This window comes from Oratosquilla oratoria, chromosome 23 (assembly GCF_046742065.1).
Source record: "Oratosquilla oratoria isolate Oo_2021 chromosome 23, ASM4674206v1, whole genome shotgun sequence".
In the NCBI taxonomy this organism is placed as follows: domain Eukaryota; kingdom Metazoa; phylum Arthropoda; class Malacostraca; order Stomatopoda; family Squillidae; genus Oratosquilla; species Oratosquilla oratoria.
In genome coordinates, this window is record NC_134799.1 from 60,810,201 (window position 1) to 60,829,947 (window position 19,747).

Consider the following 19,747-nt stretch of genomic DNA (forward strand, 5'->3'; position numbering starts at 1 on the left):
TATCCTTCATTCTTATGTTCTAATGTAAATGTTGTATTTCTCACTAGTCTGATGAGCAGTTTACTGCCCAGAAAGCAACTGTTTGTATCTATAATATCTATTTTCCCCATTCACTTTTCTCCTTTCTTTTATCTTCTTTCTGATTCTGTCATTTACTCAGGGTTATTTTGATTTGTTTTTATTTTTTCTCCTATTTTACTTTTTTATTTTGTTAACTCGTTTAAACAATTTGCTTTAAAAAGTGAACCATCAAAGAAAGTGGAAACATTTGCCGACGTAAACAGAAATCGTTCGTTCCTAGTACGAAGAATGACAATTTGTTGTGATTTCTAATATATGTGATGCAAGAAAGTGTTATATTTCTGGTTCCTGTGATCATTGTTCACGGGAAACGGCAACAGTGATATTAATAAGCGATTCCAAGAGGTAAAACAACCGAATAATATTTATACGCGCTGAGTGAAGTTCTGGCACTACGAACTACTCGGGCACCATTCTATAAATAATCAGTGTGGCTGGAGAAGAGCTAAAGTCCTGTCTTACGTGTGTAGAGCTCGCCCCTGTACTGACGGAATGGATGACGATATGGAAAATGAAATTATTTACGAACTTTTCACAGCACACATTCACATAATTTGGCGTTTCATCGGCTTGACAGGAGCAGGCATAGCTGATACAGTCATGCCTGGACCAGGAGAATCATTTAGGTCAAAACTGTTACAGCCATGGCCGTGTATGTTCATAGTGTTTTTGTGCATTGTGGCAAGCGTCGTGATCCAAAACAGTAGTGACTTGATCAAGAGGTTTGGCTATAAAGCTAGGCACACATTTGGGCTCAGTCAAGTTCGGCTCTCAGAGCACAACCTCAAAACCATTGTGAATTCGACATTGAGTAATGATAACATTACCTGGAATCTGACTGAGGGCATAGTGGGGGTATATTCACTACAGGGACGGAGAGGGAACATGGAGGATCGGTTTTGTGTAAAGCAAAACATTGATGTTGGAGACAATCGCAAGATTTCCTTCTTTGGTGTGTATGATGGCCATGGTGGTCAGGTAAGTGACATAGTTTATTTGATTTTGTTTATTGTATTGTATTGTTGCAATTGTAAACGAAACACCTCAAAGTGAATTCCAAACTGAAACCTGTGAAAAGTCTAGGGTAAACTTACTATGGTAAATATAACAAAAGACAAAAATTAAAAGGTGTATAGATAAACTCAAAGTTAATAAAACACCAGGGCCTGACGGTTGCCATCCAAGAATCTTAAAGGAAATGAAAAATGAGATTGTTGTTCCATTAGAAATTATTTTCAAGAAATCCATCATATCCGGAGATGTCCCAAGAGAATGGAAGTTAGCTAACGTTACTCCCATATTGAAATTAAAAAAAGGTGAAAAAAAAAGCCCAATATCTATAGGCCTATAAGTTTGACTTCAATTGTAGGAAAAATAATGGAAACTATCATCAGAGATGCTATCGAACATCATTTAGAAAGTAACCGTTTGATAAATGATAGCCAGCATGGTTTCAGACGGAAACGTTCTTGCGTGACTAACTTACTCAAATTATGACAAAAGAAACAATATAGATTTAATATATCTAGACTTTGCAAAAGCTTTTGATACTGTCCCACATGAAAGACTACTTACTAAATTAGCTTTACACGGAATAAGTGGTAGCCTATTAGGTTGGACTAGTAATTGGTTGAATGGTTGAAAACAGAGAGTTGTTTTAAATGGAAAAACTTCTAGATGGAAAAATGTTACAAGTGGAGTTCCTCAGGGTTCCGTTCTTGGGCCACTTCTATTCATAGTATATATGAATGATATAGACCATGGACTAAAATCTACTGTTTCCAAATTTGCTGATGATACAAAACTGTGCGGAGTGGCAAATGATCACTCAAACCAATTGGATATTCAAGAAGATTTAGATAAATTACAGCAATGGTCTGAAAAGTGGCTAATGAAATTTAACACAAGTAAATGCAAGGTAATGCACTTAGGTAAAAATAACAGTAAGTACGATTACAAGTTATTTGGAAATTCGTTAACAAAAGTGGATAGTGAAAAAGATCTCGACGTAATTATCAGTAACGACCTCAAATCATCCAAGCAGTGTATTTCAGCCTCTGAGAAAGTGAATAAGATTCTAGGACTGATTGCGCGATCTTTTGATTTCAAAAGTCCATCACTCATTAACAAGCTATATAAATCGTTAGTTCGTCCACATTTGGAATATGCTATTTCCGTATGGTCACCGAATCTCATTAAAGACATTGACAGACTGGAAAAAGTGCAACGGCGAGCCACAAAACTGATTCCAAATATCAAAAATAAATCATACGAAAATCGACTAAAACATATGAATGTTTTCCCTAAAAAACGTAGACTCGGAGGTGACTTTATACAGGTCTTTAAGATTCTAAAGGGAATTGACAACATCAAAAGTGACCAAATTTTCACATTGAATGAGAATCAGACAAGAAACAATGGTCTCAAACTGTCCGGAAATAGATTCAATTTGGAAGTAGGTAAAGACAACTTTGCCAACCGTGTAGTTAATGAATGGAATAAACTTCCTGCACAGGTAGTGCAATGTAGTTCAGTTCGAAGGTTTAAGAATCATTTAGATAAACACCTAAGCAAGATGCTGTAATGATTATAATTTATTTTATATTATTTGTTTTTGTTTTGTAATCATTTGTCTGTGATTTTCATTTATTATTAGTTATATGTCAATTTATTATTATTTATTATTTACCTGTTTGTTTATTATTTAACTATACCTATGCATTTATTTATGTATTTTATTTGTTATTTACATTATTATAGTTTTTATTTATTATTTTATTATGATTTTTTTTTTTGCATCCGACCTAGATATGGACCAAAAGGTCTCCTGTCGGCATGCTCCGCCTTTGTAATCCTTTGTATCTAAGATCTTAGTAAATATAAAGATGTTTGCCTGTCTCAATTTTTTAAAATCGCTACCAGTTACTATTGATTTATATATGGAGTTCAAAATACTCCGTGATAAGAGCTCCAATAATATAGGTAAGCATTATAGCTATGAGATTGACTAATATCCAGGGCCCTCACATGGGGGGAGGCATATGCCCTGGGGTGGCACATTTAGGGGGGGGCAGAAATTCTAGTCTGGATGTACCGCCCACAAGCTGACAAAATTATCATAAAAAAAATCAAAGGAACCCTGAATGTTTTACTGTAATATATGAATTTTGGATTAGAATCGACAGCATATGAAATATTTTTGGTAAAATTTTAGTGTTGCACACCTACGCGATATAGTAATAGAAAATTGATTATTAATTTTGTAAATTATGATAAATCAATGTAATATGATATTTGGTATTATTTTAGTTGTGCACACCTATGCGATATAGCATTAGAAAATTAAATATTAATTTTGTAAATTGTGTGATTTTCTTGGTGGAAATAAAAAACAAAAAACCTTGCTACAAGCAAATTTACTAACAAATAAAGCCGTTAGGATATGGTAACGGATGCCATGCTTTCATGCTGTGGACTGGGTGTTCTCCAACTCCAGGTGACATTAACCTCTTCCATACGGTGACATCTACGTAGGCGTCATGAGGAGCAAGTGGGTATATGAGGATGCTGACGTCGGCGTCTTGATTATATTGTAGTCGTACCTGCGTGACCCCACATACTCTGTAAACTAGCTTCATCATATTTTCTATGGTTATCAAAATTCACGGGTGAAAGAGAACAAGCGATAGAGCAGTGACTTTATTTTTTATAATGCGAGTATTATGACGCAACATCGCATGTCTGGCAGCATTAGCTGCCAGACGTGCGATGTGGCCCATATTGAAGGGGTTGATAAGCACTGTTACAAAGACAATAGGGCTTCCTTGGACTTTGAGAGAATATGGGGTTCTTCCGTTGTTTGTTAATTACCTGAGGTACAATAATAATCAGGCCGTCAGAATCCGTGGTGATGAAGACCTGGATGATCTTTAGAATTTGAGGACCTGAATTTCTTAATGTTGGTTAGGTTAGAATAGACAAATTTATCCTTTCATTTCTTTGACCTCGGTACTTATCAAAACAAACATGGCCTATTATTCAACTGCCATGACTTTGTTCATTAGAAAATACGTTGCAAAATTTTTGTTATTTCTGCCAAAAATCACTTATTACATTGATGTATTGTAATTTAAAAAATTGATCATTTTCTATTGCTATATAGCATAGGTGTACACAACTAAAGTTTTACCTGCAATTTTCTTGGAAATCAATGACAAAAAAGCTGCTAAAACCTATTTTCTAACAAACGAAGTTGCGGCAGTTGAATGATATGCCATGTTTGTTTTGATAGGTGCTGAGGTTGAAGAATTGAAAGGATGATAAATTAGTCTATTCTAATCTAAGTCCTAACCTAACCTAACTTAACCACTTCACTCCGGGCCAAAATCTCGCAGGCAGCATTAGCTGCCAGACGTACGATGTTGCGTCATAATACTCGCATCATAAAAAATAGTCACCGCTTATATTGATCGTTCTCTCTTTCACCCATGAATTTTGATAACCATAGAAAATGTGATGACAGTTTAGAGAGTATGTCATTACACAGGGGCAACTACAATAAGTATAATCAAGACGCCGATATGGCAGCCTCGCGTATCCACTTGCTCCTCATGCCGTCTATGTAGGCAGCACCGTATGGAAGAGGTTAACCTAACGTAACCTAATTAACCTATGTGACCTAACCAATGTTTAGTAATTCAATACCTCAAATTCTAAAGAACATCCAGGTTGTTGTTGTCACGGATGCAGAAGGCCTGAATAGTATTGTACCTTGGGTAATTAACAGATGATGGCAGAACCCCATGTTCTCTTATAAAGTCCAAGGAAGCCTATTGTCTTTGTAACAGCGCTTATTAACATCACCTGGAGTTGGAGGACACCCGGTCCACAATATGAAAGCTGTCGTCTGAGAGTGACTAGACTGGCATGGTGTCTATTACTGTATCCCAGCGACTTCTTTCGTTAGTAAATTTGCTTTTAGCAATTTTTTTTTTTCTGCCAAGAAAATTGCATACTACGTTCATGCATTATAATTTACAAAATTAATATTTAATTTTCTAATGCTATATCATGTTGGTGTGCACAACTAAAATAATATAATATTTTTCCCTTATCCTTTCTGCAATAGGGCCATTGAATAACATTTTTAAAATCTGTTTAATTATTCTGCAAGCCAATAGCTATAATAGGCAGTAAGGCAAGGTGGAGATGGGAAGTGGTGATGGGGGAAGGGGGGGGGGCGTTACTGAGAACTTTGCCCCGGGGCGGCACTTAGGCATGTAAGGGATCTGCTAATATCTGTATAATACACCAAGATATTTGGTCTTAAATTGCTACTGACCAGGGTTGGGTCCAACTACAGGCAACTGTACTTAAGTCGAAGTATGTAGATATTTTTCAAGTACAAGTACAAACACAGTTATTTTGCCATGAACCTAAGTCCTTTCAGAGATTCATAAAGCATAAAAGTTAGTAGTTTTCATCGTATTTTTTTTTAGAAGTGCACACCTATGTGAGATAGTATTAGAAAACTAAAAATTGATTTTGTGAATTATAATACATCAATGTAATATACTTTTTCTTGGTGGAAATCAATAAAAAAAGTACGAAGTTGCAATCACAGGATTGAGATGCCATGTTGTCTGTCCAGCCCCACTAAAAGCATATACAGGTATTATTTTAGTTGTGCACACCTATGCGATATAGCATTAGAAAATTGAATATTAATTTTGTAAATTATGATACATGAATGTAATATAGCATTAGAAAATTAAATATTGATTTTGTAAATTATAATACATGAATGTAATAAGCTACAAACAAATCTATTAATAAATGAACCCACTAGGATACAGCCCAGATGCCATGTTGTCGTCTGCCCAGTCCAGTCACTGTCAATTAGACGATAGCTTTCATGTTGTGGACTGGGTGTTCTCCAACTCCAGGTGATGTTAATTAGCGCTGTTACAAAGACAATAGGGCTTCCTTGGACTTATTGAGAGGATAGTGTTCTGCTGTCATCTGTTAATTGCCCAAGGTACAATAATAATCAGGCTGTCAGCATCCATGACGATGACGACGACCCAGATGAGCTTTAGAATTTGAGGTACCGAATTACTAAGTATAGCTTAAGTTATGTAGTTTAGTATTGTTGGATAGGTTAGAATAGACAAATTTATCATCCTTTCATTTCTTTGACCTCACCATCTATCAAAACCAACATGGTGTATCATTCAACCGCTGTGACTTCATTGTTGATTTCTGCCAAGAAAATTGCATATTACGTTGATGTATTATAATTTACAGAATTAATGATTAATTTTCTATTGCTTTATCATGCAGGTGTGCACTTCTAAAATTTACCCAAATATAGTCAAACCTCGGTTTTTTAACATAATTTGTTCCGAAAATCTGTTCTAAAACCGAATTGTTCGAAAACTGAATCATATTTTCCCATTACAAATAATGTAAAAGAAATTAATTCGTTCCCAAGCCCCAGATGATTATCGTAAATTGCTAATGCTTTCTCACAAATAAATGCTTCAAAGATACTATCACCTGCTAACTGTTTCTCATTTATATAAACAAGCAACAACTTTTCCACTTCCTCAAGTATTTGTGGTCTTTTTTTTATTAATGGCGGTCACTACCTTTGCAACATCAGCTGGTTTTAGCACTTCTTTATTCATGAGAACAGTGCAAATTGTTGTCTTTGCCATACTGTACTGCACAGCAAGATCAGATACACAAACACCATTTTCATGTTTTGCTATAATTTCTTTCTTCACTTCAATTGTTTTTCTCACAACTTTTCTTTTTCCTTGACCAATAGCATTTTTTGCCTTCTTTGGAGCCATGACTGAGGGCTAGTGTAGGAAAAATAAATGCTGAATTCAATAAAATTGATAATGAAAGCACAGTGCATCTATTCAGCTCAGTGGTCAACAGAAAACTGTTTACATTTTGTCAGCAGCCACGTGTCAATATCAATCAAGAACCGAAATTTTGTAAAAAAAAAAAACACAAAAAAAAAAACAGAGGTATTTTCAGCTCAAATTTTTCGTTTGAAAACCGATTGGTTTGAGTTCAGAGATGTTTGAGAACTGAGGTTCAATTGTTCATTACCAAATGAAGCTGTGACCACAGGATCTGGAATATGCCCTTAGTACTTCTGTCAGTACCTCTTATGGTACATATTTTTAAAATGGTGCTATGGAGCTGAGATTCATACATTTCTTAAAGCTATGCAACTCCTGTAAAGCTGCAGTCTGATTGGATACCAAAACTGGCTGTCAACATCCCTGACGACCCTGATGACCTATAGAATTATAGGTATCACATTACTAAATGCAGGTTAAGTTAGAATAGATGTATTTTTCATACATTACTTTTTTAACTGCCGCATCAATCAAAACAAAGATGGCATCTCAAGCAGCTCTGTTTGTAAGTGTATCACTTTTAACCCGCTAAGACCGACAGGCCTTAAATAGGGCTGCATCGCAAACGTCCGACAGGCCTTAAATGGGGCAGCTACTTTCAGCGCTAATAAAAACCGCGCTAAAATTGATAGCACTGCTATATTTGGCCATGACGTAGTCCTATGGTAGTACTGTAGGCTAGCAGGAAGTAAACTGCTCTCGCCAGCCAGTGTGCCGCAAAATTTTGTGAGGCGTGCGCATCGTGTCACGGCGAGAATTTTTACGTATTTACGTATTTACTTATTTACGAAACTATTATTTACAACTATGCATCTGGTGGTGACCATAAACGTGCCAAAAACGGCATCAACAACCCCTGTTGTTAGTGCACGAGGTCGGGCAAAGCGGGATTATGTGTTAACAACCTTTTCTGTTAATGATTTCCACCAAGAAAAGTGTATCTTATATGGATGTCTCATAAATCACAAATTTATATTTAATTTTCTAATGCTATACTGTATTGTGTAAGTTTGCACCTCTGAAAATTTAATGTTTTCGTATATACACATTGCGTACACCGTTGAAAAATGGGATTTGATATAGACAGGTAAATGGAAATTCTATCTTTATTTTAGCACATCACTGCTTTTATCACAGAATTGCAAAACAAGAGCATATACTTTTTGAATAACTTGAATACAGTATATAATATCCCCTATGCTGCAAATGCAAAAGACTCCATATATTTATCATATCAGTAAGAAAGCTAAATTTTATGGAGAATATAAAGACAGGGTTGGTAACAGGGAATTAAAACTTGTCCATTGTTCTGTATTAAAAATATAGTTTTATAACTAAAAGTAACAAAGTACAGTGTGGAGAGTGGAGTGTGACAGGAATAAATGCATTCACACTTGTTGAGTACTGAGATGCTGTATTGACCCTGTTTACTGTTGGCATACAGAAGAGGATGGAGAGAATTAATAGAGACATACAAGATACTTACTGGAAAATATGATGGGGAATGTAGTCAAGGCATATTGAAACTTCGAGAAGAAAGCATCTGTAGGGGAAATTCACAAACTTTTTAAGACAAGGTCGTGGTTGGATATAAGGAAGTATGCTTTCCCGTGTAGGGTGATAAATAATTGGAATCACTTGTCTGAGTGGGTGATCACAGCAACATCGGTTAACCAGTTTGAGGTCAGACTGGATAAATTCTGGTTTAATTAAGAATTGAAGTACGATTATAAAGCAAGGATAGTCCACACGTTGCCACAAATTGAAAATGTTGATTTGGAGTCTCAGGCATGAAAGCCTCTTCCAGGAATTCATCCATGTAAGTCCATGTAAGTTACTAGGTATTGATTTGTGGTACTTATATATGGGATTCAAAATACTCAGAATAATAAGAACTAGCTGATGCTATAGGTAAGAATTGCAGCTGTGAGACTGGCAAATATCTTTTTAAATACCAGAATGTTTTATAGTGTGAATCTTCCAGATCTGATATTGATTTCAACTGGAAATCACTTGTTTTCAGTTTTTTGTCCACCTTTGTGGGATAACACAGAAATGAGTGAATTTCAGTAGAAATATCATCATTAACCCTTAGCATACAATCACGCTAATGTTGACACCATGAGGCACAAGTGGATAAAAAAAAAATTCCCATAGGAATCAATGTAAAATACAATAATGTGTCCCATCCTTAAGAAAAAATACCCAAAAATATAATTTGTAATAATGTCTAAAATAGTTTTTAAATAATAAAAGAAAAAAAAAATTAAAGTACAGTAAATGAACCTCGGAAAGAATAAATAATTAGTGAAATAAAATAGAAATGAATATAAATGCTGTTGCAATTTACAAAAAAAAAAAAATTTAGTTCTTGGCGCAAGGGAGACGGAGACAGGGCGGGGGGGAGGCTTATTGAGGTGAAAGAGGAGAATCTTCCACCAAGGGAGATTCCTCTTCATTCACTGCTATAATAGTCTCGACTGACTCACTAGCTTTAAATCTTCCAGGAACATTGGCACAACTGACACTTTCTTTAGAATCACTTTTCACAAGAAAGCTGTCTAGAGACATTTGTTTTTGTCTACACTTCAAAATTTGGCGAAAATGTGATGCGGCATTATTATTAGATAAATTTGTAGCATGCATAGCCACTGCCTTATTAGGGTGATACTTCTCAATGCATCATGAAACAGTTTCCCATGCTTTAAACATTTCCCTTGTTTCACTGGAAGTTTGTTGTTCTGCTGAGGCTGTTCCCTCCTCCTCCCCTGACAAAATCTCCTCCTCAACTTCTTGCTGTGAAACAGAATGCAACTTCACAAGCTATTGGATGGTCAACTTGTGTCTATGCTTTTCTACTAGCTCATCAATGTCATTGTTATCCACCTCCAGCCCCATGATCTTGGCCAGACAATCTCATTGACTACAGGCTCCACAAGCACTGACTCAAACCCCTCAAAGTCGCATTTGACAACACTGTCTGGGTAAAGCTTCTTCCAAGCTGAAGTAAGGGTTCTCTTGGTGACCCTTCCCATGCCTCGTCAATCATCTTGAGGCAGGCAACAATGTGGAAGGGGTTTTTCCAAAACTCTCTGAGAGTGAGATTGATCCCCTCAATCACCTCAAAACAATACTCAGAGAGAGCTTTAGCATAAAGCTTCTTAAAGTTTGAAATGACCTACTGGTCCATGGGCTGGAGTAAAGGAGTGGTGTTGAGAGGCGAGAACTGGATTGTGAAGAATTGAAATCCATCAAGGATGTCATCCTCTAGTTATTGAGGGTAGGCAGGAGTGTTGATCATAACAAGCAAGACATGAAGTGGCAGATTCATCTCAAGCAAATATTTTTTCACAAAGACCAAACACCTCATTGATCCAATCAGTAAATAGGTCATGTGTCACCCAAACCTTGCTGTTGGACCTCCACATCGCACTTAGTCTGCTCTTCTGGACTTTACACTTCTTGAAGGCTCGTGGATTTTCTGAATGGTACATGAGCAGCTGTTTCACTTTCAAATCGCCACATGCATTGGCACAAAACAGCAGCATGAGACTGTCTTTCATTGGCTTGTGGCCAGACAATGCCTTCTCCTTCACTGTTATATAGGTTCGCTTCGGCATCTTCCAGAAAAGACCTGTCTTGTCGCAATTAAAAACCTGCTGCAGCAGCTAACCCTCAGAATCCACAAGCTTTCCAAAGTCAATGATGAAATTCTCTGCCATTGTGTCAGAGCTTGCTGTTTTGCCATGTCTTACAATGCTGTGGATGCTGGTTCGTCTTTTAAACTTCTTGAATCACCCGCGGCTTGCTTTGAATGCTTCTTTGTTTCTTGCTGCTCCTGGCATTTTCGTAATAAGGTTGAAAATTACTTTTGTCTTCTCACAGATGATGCTCTTGTTAATAGTGTTGCCTTGCATTTGCTTCTCATTGATCCATATGAGAAGCAACCTTTCAACATTGTCAAGAATATGTGGCCATTGCTTAGATATTCCTGTCATTCCCTTTGATGCATCTATCTCCTTAATCTTGTCCTTGTTCTTGAGGATAATGCAAATTGTTTTTGTAGCCCGATTGTATGTGCGTGCTAAGTCAGCCACATTCACACCTCATTCTCGCTTCTCAGTGATTTCATGTTTCACTTCTATAGTGATTTATCTTCTCTTATCCCTGTCTTGTGTGTTTTTCTTCAGGGACATTCTTGCTAAGGTTAAACTTTGTACTGAAAAAAAAAATCACAAATAATGCGTCTGAACCCAAGTTTGGATAATGTACGATCACAAGCAACACTAAGATGCTGGCAGAACCTGTGCTAAACACAGACTGATAGTCGAGCTTCCCAGTAACATGAACAGAACATTCACTCCCTATACGTATGATATGTGTCCAGCTCCCATCACTGGCTTCATACTGAACGTATGTAACAAACTGATCTATGACATTATTTCATCACTAATCAATCACCACAACATTTGTTTCATTTCCAATTGTATTTCATGATCCACTTAGTTACCAAAATGCAATTATTACAATATGATTAAAAAATATCCAGAATTTCATCTGCAGAATTTTTTATTACAAAAACATGTTTTCTGTTGTTTTGGACAATTCTAAGACCCTGATATTTTTGTTGAAAATGTGTTTTCGAGTTATGCACCCCCTTCTCTACAAATATACTGGTAAAATACTCAATTTTTTTTTTAAATGGAAACAGGGTTTTATACCATTGTGGGGGAGTGTTTTTTTAAATTGGGAGTGAAATGTCACTTCCATGGGCTTTGAGCCTATGTGGTGGTGGGTGTTTATGGAGGACACATCTTGCAAGAGTTAAAGTGGGATGGTTGAACTTGTCAGAGGAACAGGAGGGAGGGCAGTGGAACAGAGAGGCTACAGCCGTTAGAGCAGCGGCAGATGCTACAGTAGCTGATGGAGCTCATAGGGGCTTTGAAGGTGGCAGAGGTGCTCACAAGACCTTCAGGGGGTGCTGGTGGCCCCTGTCTGAGGAAAGAGGTTGGCATTTTCAGCACAGCAGTGGTTGCACTGGCGGTCATCTGTGGCACACCTAGGATTCAATTGTCAGAAGGAACAGTCCATGAGACGCAGCCTGAAGATCAGCTTTTCTACCCGTCTGGGAGTGGAGCGGGGGAGTACTAGGGGTTTATATGCTGTCACCTTCATGTACCACCTTGCCCATTGGGAAACCTCTGCCTCCAGACTGTGTTGGAGGTGCCACTGCGTGCATGCTAATGCCTTGGTTTGGAGTTTGAGCTGGCTTCTGCTGGGGGGGGGGGAACCTGGGTTTCAACCCTGGAGTGCTGGCTGGTGAGCAGCCGTGGCTGACACATCAGCGAGGTCATTGGCATGGATACTGACGTGACTTGGCACCCAGTTGATAATGATGTTCCATCCTTTGCGGTGTAATTTGTATAGGAACGCAAGGATATTGGTGAGTAGGTGGACATTGTCTTCGGGGTCTGCGTGTTGCAAGCAGCTCATCAGGTTCAGAGAGTCGGTGTGGATAACCACGGAATTGGAGTGGGATGTGAGGGCGTGTTCCAGGGCCCCCTGCATAACTATGGTAAACTTATTTTTTTCTATTAACAAGAATACATATAATTTCATTTGATATTATGCTGCTGGAGGGAAATGATTTTCCTCCAGCATATTAGAAGAACGGGAGAAGACAGAAGATAGGGGTGAATGGAGAGGGGTTGTGTATAGATGATGCTGTGATGCATGAGGGGGAGTGGGTGGGGGATGGGAGGTGAGGAAGTATGTATGAGAAAAAAAATTGACGCAGCCCGAAGGGATTTCTCCCCGTCTTCTCCTTTTCTGCATGAGGGGACGGAGAGGGGGGGATTGCCGAATTTATGAAGTGGCCTTGCTGTGGATGTGCTGCGTCTTGCAACACTGCTTCTGACCCAGGGCAGTGGACAGGATGCAGGGATGACCTGACATCCAGGAGGTGCCAAGATAAGAGGGAGGGAGGAGGGTGGAGTGGAGTGGAATATATAGGAAATGGAATGGGTGGGAGTAGTTTCTATGCCTTTTTCTTTTTGGCTAACCCCCCCCCCCATGTAGTGGGAAAAAGCCTTTGGTATATGTATGTATGTAAGATTCCATCCAGAAAGCTGCGGGCTCCAAATCTGCTCCAACGGTTGGAGGAAAAAGAGCCCAGTGTCATAACCCCTTAATAAGTGTTGAGTGAAAAACTGAAAGTTGTGATTAGGGTGAGGAGCCTAGTATAGGATTGCGTACCTATAAATTTCATACAAAATTTTGTAGGGGGGTTTTGGTTTCGGAGTGGTGTTCTGTTGAAGTGGGTTTGGTGGATTCTGTCTGCTGTTATTCTCAATGCATTACTTTGTGTAGTTTGTAAAGTGATAGTGTTTGTTTTGCTGATTATTGCTAGCCAAATTGTACAAATGTTGAGTGTGGTTCTTATGAATTGATTGAAGACTGATTAGTTTTCTAAAAGAAGAAGGAATGTTGAATAAATCAAGAAAGGGATCGAGTGTAAAATTAAGGAGAAAAAAAAAGTGGGGGGGGGCTTATAAGTGAATGGAGGATTCTGAGAGAGAGACAGAGAGACAGAGAGACAGACAGACAGACCAGGGTAGAAATGATATAATGGATCCCGTGGGTGTTGGCGGCAGTGCTCAGTATCTGATGGGAGGGAAGTGGGTGTTCTCAAAATAAATTGCTAATTTTAGAAAACTTTTGACAACTTTGCCTCCATTTGTCCTTGACTAGCACACACACATCTTGCTGGTCTTCCCTTGGCTCTTCCTGGTCCTCACTATCCTTCCAACACAAAGAAGACTACCAGTATCATCCTTTTTGCCGGGCTTGACCCAAGATAATCGTTTCTCACTCTACTTCTCCATCCTGCTCCTTCATTCTTTGTAACATAACTTTGTTTCCTTACTTGGTGCCCCCCCCCTCTCTATATCTTCTCTTCCTTTCCCCTTCCTCACATGTACTTTTTTTTTTCCCAATCTCACCTTATTCACCTGCACTCACTCTCTTGTTCAAAGTTCTCTCTCTCTCTCTCTCTCTCTCTCTCTCTCTCTCTCTCTCTCTCTCTCTCTCTCTCTCTCTCTCTCTCTCTCTCTCTCTCTCTCTCTCTCTCTCTCTCTCTCTGTCTCTCTCTCTGTCTCTCTCTCTGTCTCTCTCTCTCTCTCTCTCTCTCACACACACACACACACACACACACACACACACACACACACACACACACACACACACACACACACACACACACACACACACACACACACACACACACACACACACACACACACACACACACACACACACACACACACACACACACACACACACACACACACACACACACACACAGGTTTATATATCTACACGATAGAATGTACACAAACCTAAATCGCTTCCGGCTCCGTCTCTGCGTTTTGTGCCTTGCCTCCCTCGTGAATTCCGTTGGGGGGGAGGGGAGGGCAGGGGGGTGACTATGCAGAGCAGTGTCGCATGGTCGCACTACGGAAGTGGTTAAGGGAGGGGGGGGGCAGGCGGACAGGTTTTTCCCGAAGGGGTGGGCAGGCGGTCAGTCGCGGGGATCGAGTGCGCACGTGCGTGTGATGCACGTGCGGGCGTGGGTCGGTCGGAGGGCCAAGATCTGGTACATGTGTACCCACGGGATTCGAAACTCTCTCACGAGATTTGCGAACACAAGTACACTTATTCTTCGCCGCTGAGCCTCAAGTCACTTGATGTGGTGCGACATTGCGCTGGGACCTGTGTAGGTTGGTGAAAGGGAAGGAGCTTTCGGAGTTCGTTTTTTCGTTCCTTTGCGGCGAACCCCCCCCCCCCCCCGCCATCGACGTTGAGGGAAAACCCTGGATGTCGACAACAAAGGGTTTTCCCTCAACGTCTCCGTCACCCAACCCCTCAACCTAGAGCATCCTTTAACCCCAGCACCTCCACATCCTATTCTTCTGATGGGGGCGCTCACGGCTGCAGGCGTAGAGATTTTGGTCCGGAAGACCCAGGAAGGAAGCCTTTCGAAATAAGTCAAGAAGTTGTGACGCAGGAATGGGACTACTGTCGCTGCTGGTGATCTTGTTGTGGGTGCGTTGTTGCCGTCGGAAGGCCGGGCACGTGTGGCAGCAGAACTGAAGAAGAAGAAGAACCTGCGGCCGGAGTCTTCGCCCATTCTTCGTCATCTTTGTGTGGCCAGGTCGTCCAGGGCGAAAGAGCTTCGGTGTATCGTGCTTGCCCCCCCCCCCCCTCCTCTTCCTCCTCCTCCTCCTCCTCCTCCTCCTCCTCCTCCTCCTCCTCCTCCTCCTCCTCCTCCTCCTCCTCCTCCTCCTCCTCGGGGTGACGATCATTAGACCTTTTTCATCACGTGAAAAGGACAGTAGTAAAGGATAAATTGTCATGGAGACGACATCTCAACTACAAAATTTCATGATGATCCTTTCTCTGCAGATTTTCCTCCGGTATATGTCGTGATCGGGTGGGTGGGTTCGGGAACAAAATGTTAGTGAGTGTCCCTCCTTCAGCTCGTAGGAGCAAAGGATTTTCAGCACCAAAGCTGACGTCGAGGATCGAATATGGTTTTGTAAGTTTTTCAGCAAATGTATTTCTGATTTTTTTTTCCATTAGAATTATTTTTCATTAACAAGGCTCGACGCCCCAACCTCCAGAACGATAATATTTGAGCTCTTCTCATTCCTCAACAACTGAAGATTGGAGGGAAATCGAAGACTGTATGATGTTTTATTGAAGAGGCCGATGTGGGTCATCACAGACAAACGAACGACAACCACGGGACGGAAGACATTGCGAAACGTTGTGTTGACAAGCCATGTTGGTCCTTTGTTTCAAAAGACGTAAGTGTCTTCAACATCAAGGGGACCACTCTTGTGCAAACAAGGTCGATTTTTTTTTATTTATTTATTTCCGGAAATCGGGAGCTCTCATAGGCTGGGATGGTCGGGTTGCGTGGGTGGGTGAGGCGATGTCGATTGCTAATCCAACACGAGATCTAAGACCGTGGCTAAATAAACACACACACACACACACACACACACACACACACACACACACACACACACACACACACACACACACACACACACACACACACACACACACACACACACACACACACACACACACACACACACACACACACACACACCAAATTTAAATTGGAAATAAAAAATGTAGATTAAGATGGAACCATACATGAATTTGAGTCTAGTTAGAGTATTAGAGAATAGGAGACGGGACCCAACGAGCGTTGCTCCCTTCCTGTATACCACAATTAGGTCAAAACACACACACACACACACACTTAGGTTACTTAGGTGATGAAGGGAGTGAACATGAGGGGACGTCCTAGGATGAGGTGGATGGATGGGGTGAAGGGGGCTTTGGGGAAGAGGGGAATGTCTGTTGAGGAAGGAAGGGAGAGGACGGAAGACAGAGGTGAGTGGAGAATGGTTGTATATGGATGATGTGATTGCATGAGGAGGAATGGGCGGGGGGGTGGGGGTGAGGTAGTATGTGTGAGCAAATTTTGACGCAGCCCGAAGGGATTTCTCCCCGTCCGCTCCTTATATGCAAGGGGGGACGGAGAGGGGGGGTCGCCGATTAAATGAAGCGGCCTTGCTGTGGATGTGCTGTCTTGCGACACTGCTTCTGACCCAGGGCGGTGGGCAAGGTGCAGGGATGACCCGTCATCCAGGAGGTGCTCAGATGAGAGGGAGGGTGGGAGGGGTGTGGGGTGTATTTAGGGATGAAATGGGTGGGAGTGTTTTTATGCCTTTCCCTTTTTGGCTACCTCCCTTGAAAGGGGGAAAAAGCCTTGGTATATGTATGTATGTACTTAGGTGATGGCTTCTAGGGGCTTTCAGCCGATGACGGCTCTCCAAGCCCCCCCCCCCCCACGTAGAATATCTAAAGTCCAAAATCTGATTTCATCACTGCATTCTCCAAGTCATACGAAGCAGTGAAGAAGTGTGTCTTCAGTCTCTTCTTGAAGATGGTCGTAGTTTCAGCCATATTAAAATTTTCAGGAAGTCTATTATAGAGACGGGGAGCACTATTAACAAACGCTCTACGCCCAGATTATCTATAAAACCTTGGCTCTAATAGTCTATTCACTTCAATACTGTGTCGCAAGGCTATATCACTATCTATTCGGAAGTCCACGAGAATATCACACACATATTTAGGCCTCCCAAACTCCAATGCCTGATACACCATAACACACTGTTTATACATGATACGTGCTTTGACTGGGAGCCAATGCAGCTGTATTAACACTGGAGTTATCCGTTCCCTTCTAGACTGACTCTCTATCAGTCTCGCAGCTCTATTCATAATTAATTGAAGCTTCTTCAATAAGTAGTTAGGAAGACCATAATATAAAGAGTTGCAGTAGTCCAATTTACCTCATAGAATTTACCTCATAGAATTCTCATCAAGGTATTTCCTTACAAACGCTAAGTTTCTCAAATGATAGCCAGCTACTTGCACCGTCTGATTTATCTGTTCTCTATCATAAGTTCGCTGTCTAGCAGCACCCCAAGACTCTTCACACATTTACTCACTGTGAGGTCTGAATTGTTCACATTCAAGACTCGAACACCCAGACGTTGGAAGTCAATTTCACGGCCGATAAACAAACACTCAGTTTTATCTTCGTTCAATTTCAGTTTTCTAGAGTCCATCCAATGTTTAATGTCAACCAGTATGGCACTAAGATGATCTTCGGCATCATGTATATTTGTTATAGACATAAAATTGAGTGTCATCAGCAAACAGTTTGAACTTAACTCCATGCTTCTTAAGTACTGTAGATAAGTCAGCAGTGTATATACAAAAAAGTACCGGCCCCAGCACACTACCTTGAGACACTCCAGGTAACTCTTAAGATACGAGAGAGCAGCACCTTCAATGCCAATGTGTTCACAAACTCGAAGCAATACATCGTGCACTACCGTATCAAAAGCTGCACTTAGGTCCAACAAAATCAATAGTCCACACTCTCCTCTATCCAGAAGTCCTCGCATGTCACTCACTACAGAACACAAAGCAGTTTGAGTAGAATACAGAAAACACACACACACACACACACACACACACACACACACACACACACACACACACACACACACACACACACACACACACACACACACACACAACCTCGTGGCGCAGTGGTTAGAGTTCTCGCTTGCCACTACGGCGGTCCGGGTTCGACACCCGCCCAGGGCTGAAATAATTTCAGTATCGCTGGATTGCGGGTTGTTACTCTAACTCTCGTGGGCGAGGAGTTGGGTGTGTGTGTGCATGTAAGGTCACAGTATTACCCATAGATCGGTCATACGAGCTCTGAGCTCTCATCCGGGAGGTTAAGGGCTGTCAATCACGAGTCCAACACATGATCCAATACCGTGGTGACGTGGACCTGAAGAGATTCTGTGGAGTATGTCACGGTTTGATGTCATCAGTCGGTTCTTAGTATTCGTTTCCATTTCCTAGATTTCTCCATAGCTACTCCACTCTTGATGACTGACCTTGCTCCAGGGGTCATCCCCGCGAGAAATGAACTCGATGCTGGAAACGATCTTGGTGGACGGGAGTCCGCCTCGAGTCGGACTTGAGAAGGGTGGTGAGTGCGGCCTTCAAGGGAGAGGCAGGGACGGAGGGCGTTGATGCTAGTCCAGTTCCGGTGTGGTATATCCCCCTCCCCTCCCCCGTGCAACTGAGTAAAATCCCTGGTAAGGACAGCTCGAGTTGTGCGTGGTCCTCTGTCGGGCTGAGGAGGTTTCCACAACCGTGTGGCGGAGGCGGCAGCCTGAGAGTTAGATCCCAAGGCATTTAGGATGAGAAACATCTGGGTCAGACCATCCGCCATCGTGGGATCTGTTTTTATTTTTTGTGGGAGGAAAATACGCAGGGAAACGACGGGATGGTTGTGTGTGTGTGTGTGTGTGTGTGTGTGTGTGTGTGTGTGTGTGTGTGTGTGTGTGTGTGTGTGTGTGTGTGTGTGTGTGTGTGTGGAAAGGGGTTCTATTGCCCTTGAGCGCGTTTGGAGTTTTATTTACTTATCGTGGGCTCGGAGAGCAAAATGGAGGAAGACTTGCGTCGAGTGTGTAGGAAGGGGTCGGGGACTATTTTCAGTAAGAGGTAAATGAAATAAGAAGATGCAGTTTGAGAGAGAGAGAGAGACATACGTACTGTCTGAACGAGAGAGGTCGGGCCGTACGTGTTCAGGCCAGAGTCGTTAACGGGGAGAGGATTCCCCACAAAATTTCTGAATGAAATCTTGCTACGACACAACTGTTGCTGCTGCTGCTGCTAGAAAAGTACTTGAAACTATTATCCGTGCTGCCCAACATATATTTCGTTGGTGTTGCTCAGGGTTGCCTCGTTGTAGGGCTTGGGTGCTGGTTCCTGCAGGTTCTAGCACTGGGAAGGAATCACGAGAGCACCTGGCGTAGAGTTGGCGGCGTTCATACCCAACACAGTAGCTGGCTTGTTGTCTTAAACGTGCCATCCTTGTGTTTTTGACAACCAGGGCACTAACACTGCTCTTTGAATTACCTCAGCCATTCAGACCGTGACACGATAATAAAGCCTAATTTCATATCCTTAGTAATAAGTGTGTATATGTATACATTATATATATATATATATATATATAATATATATATATATACATACATATACAAGCCGCG

General features: G+C 41.1%; 1 protein-coding gene across 2 annotated transcripts in view; it reads left to right on the forward strand.

The window, feature by feature from the left end:
• Positions 1-435: 435 nt before the first annotated feature.
• The window catches only part of LOC143038144 (uncharacterized), an 83,395-nt gene continuing 64,083 nt past the window's right edge, over positions 436-19,747 (forward strand). Inside the window, exon 1 of one of the 2 annotated variants that reach the window (XM_076207163.1) lies at positions 436-1,059. In XM_076207163.1, coding sequence (XP_076063278.1) covers positions 574-1,059 — 486 coding nt within the window. In that variant the 5' untranslated portion in view covers positions 436-573. The remainder of the gene's footprint in view (positions 1,060-19,747) is intronic. The other variant, XM_076207162.1, reaches the window with a different exon arrangement.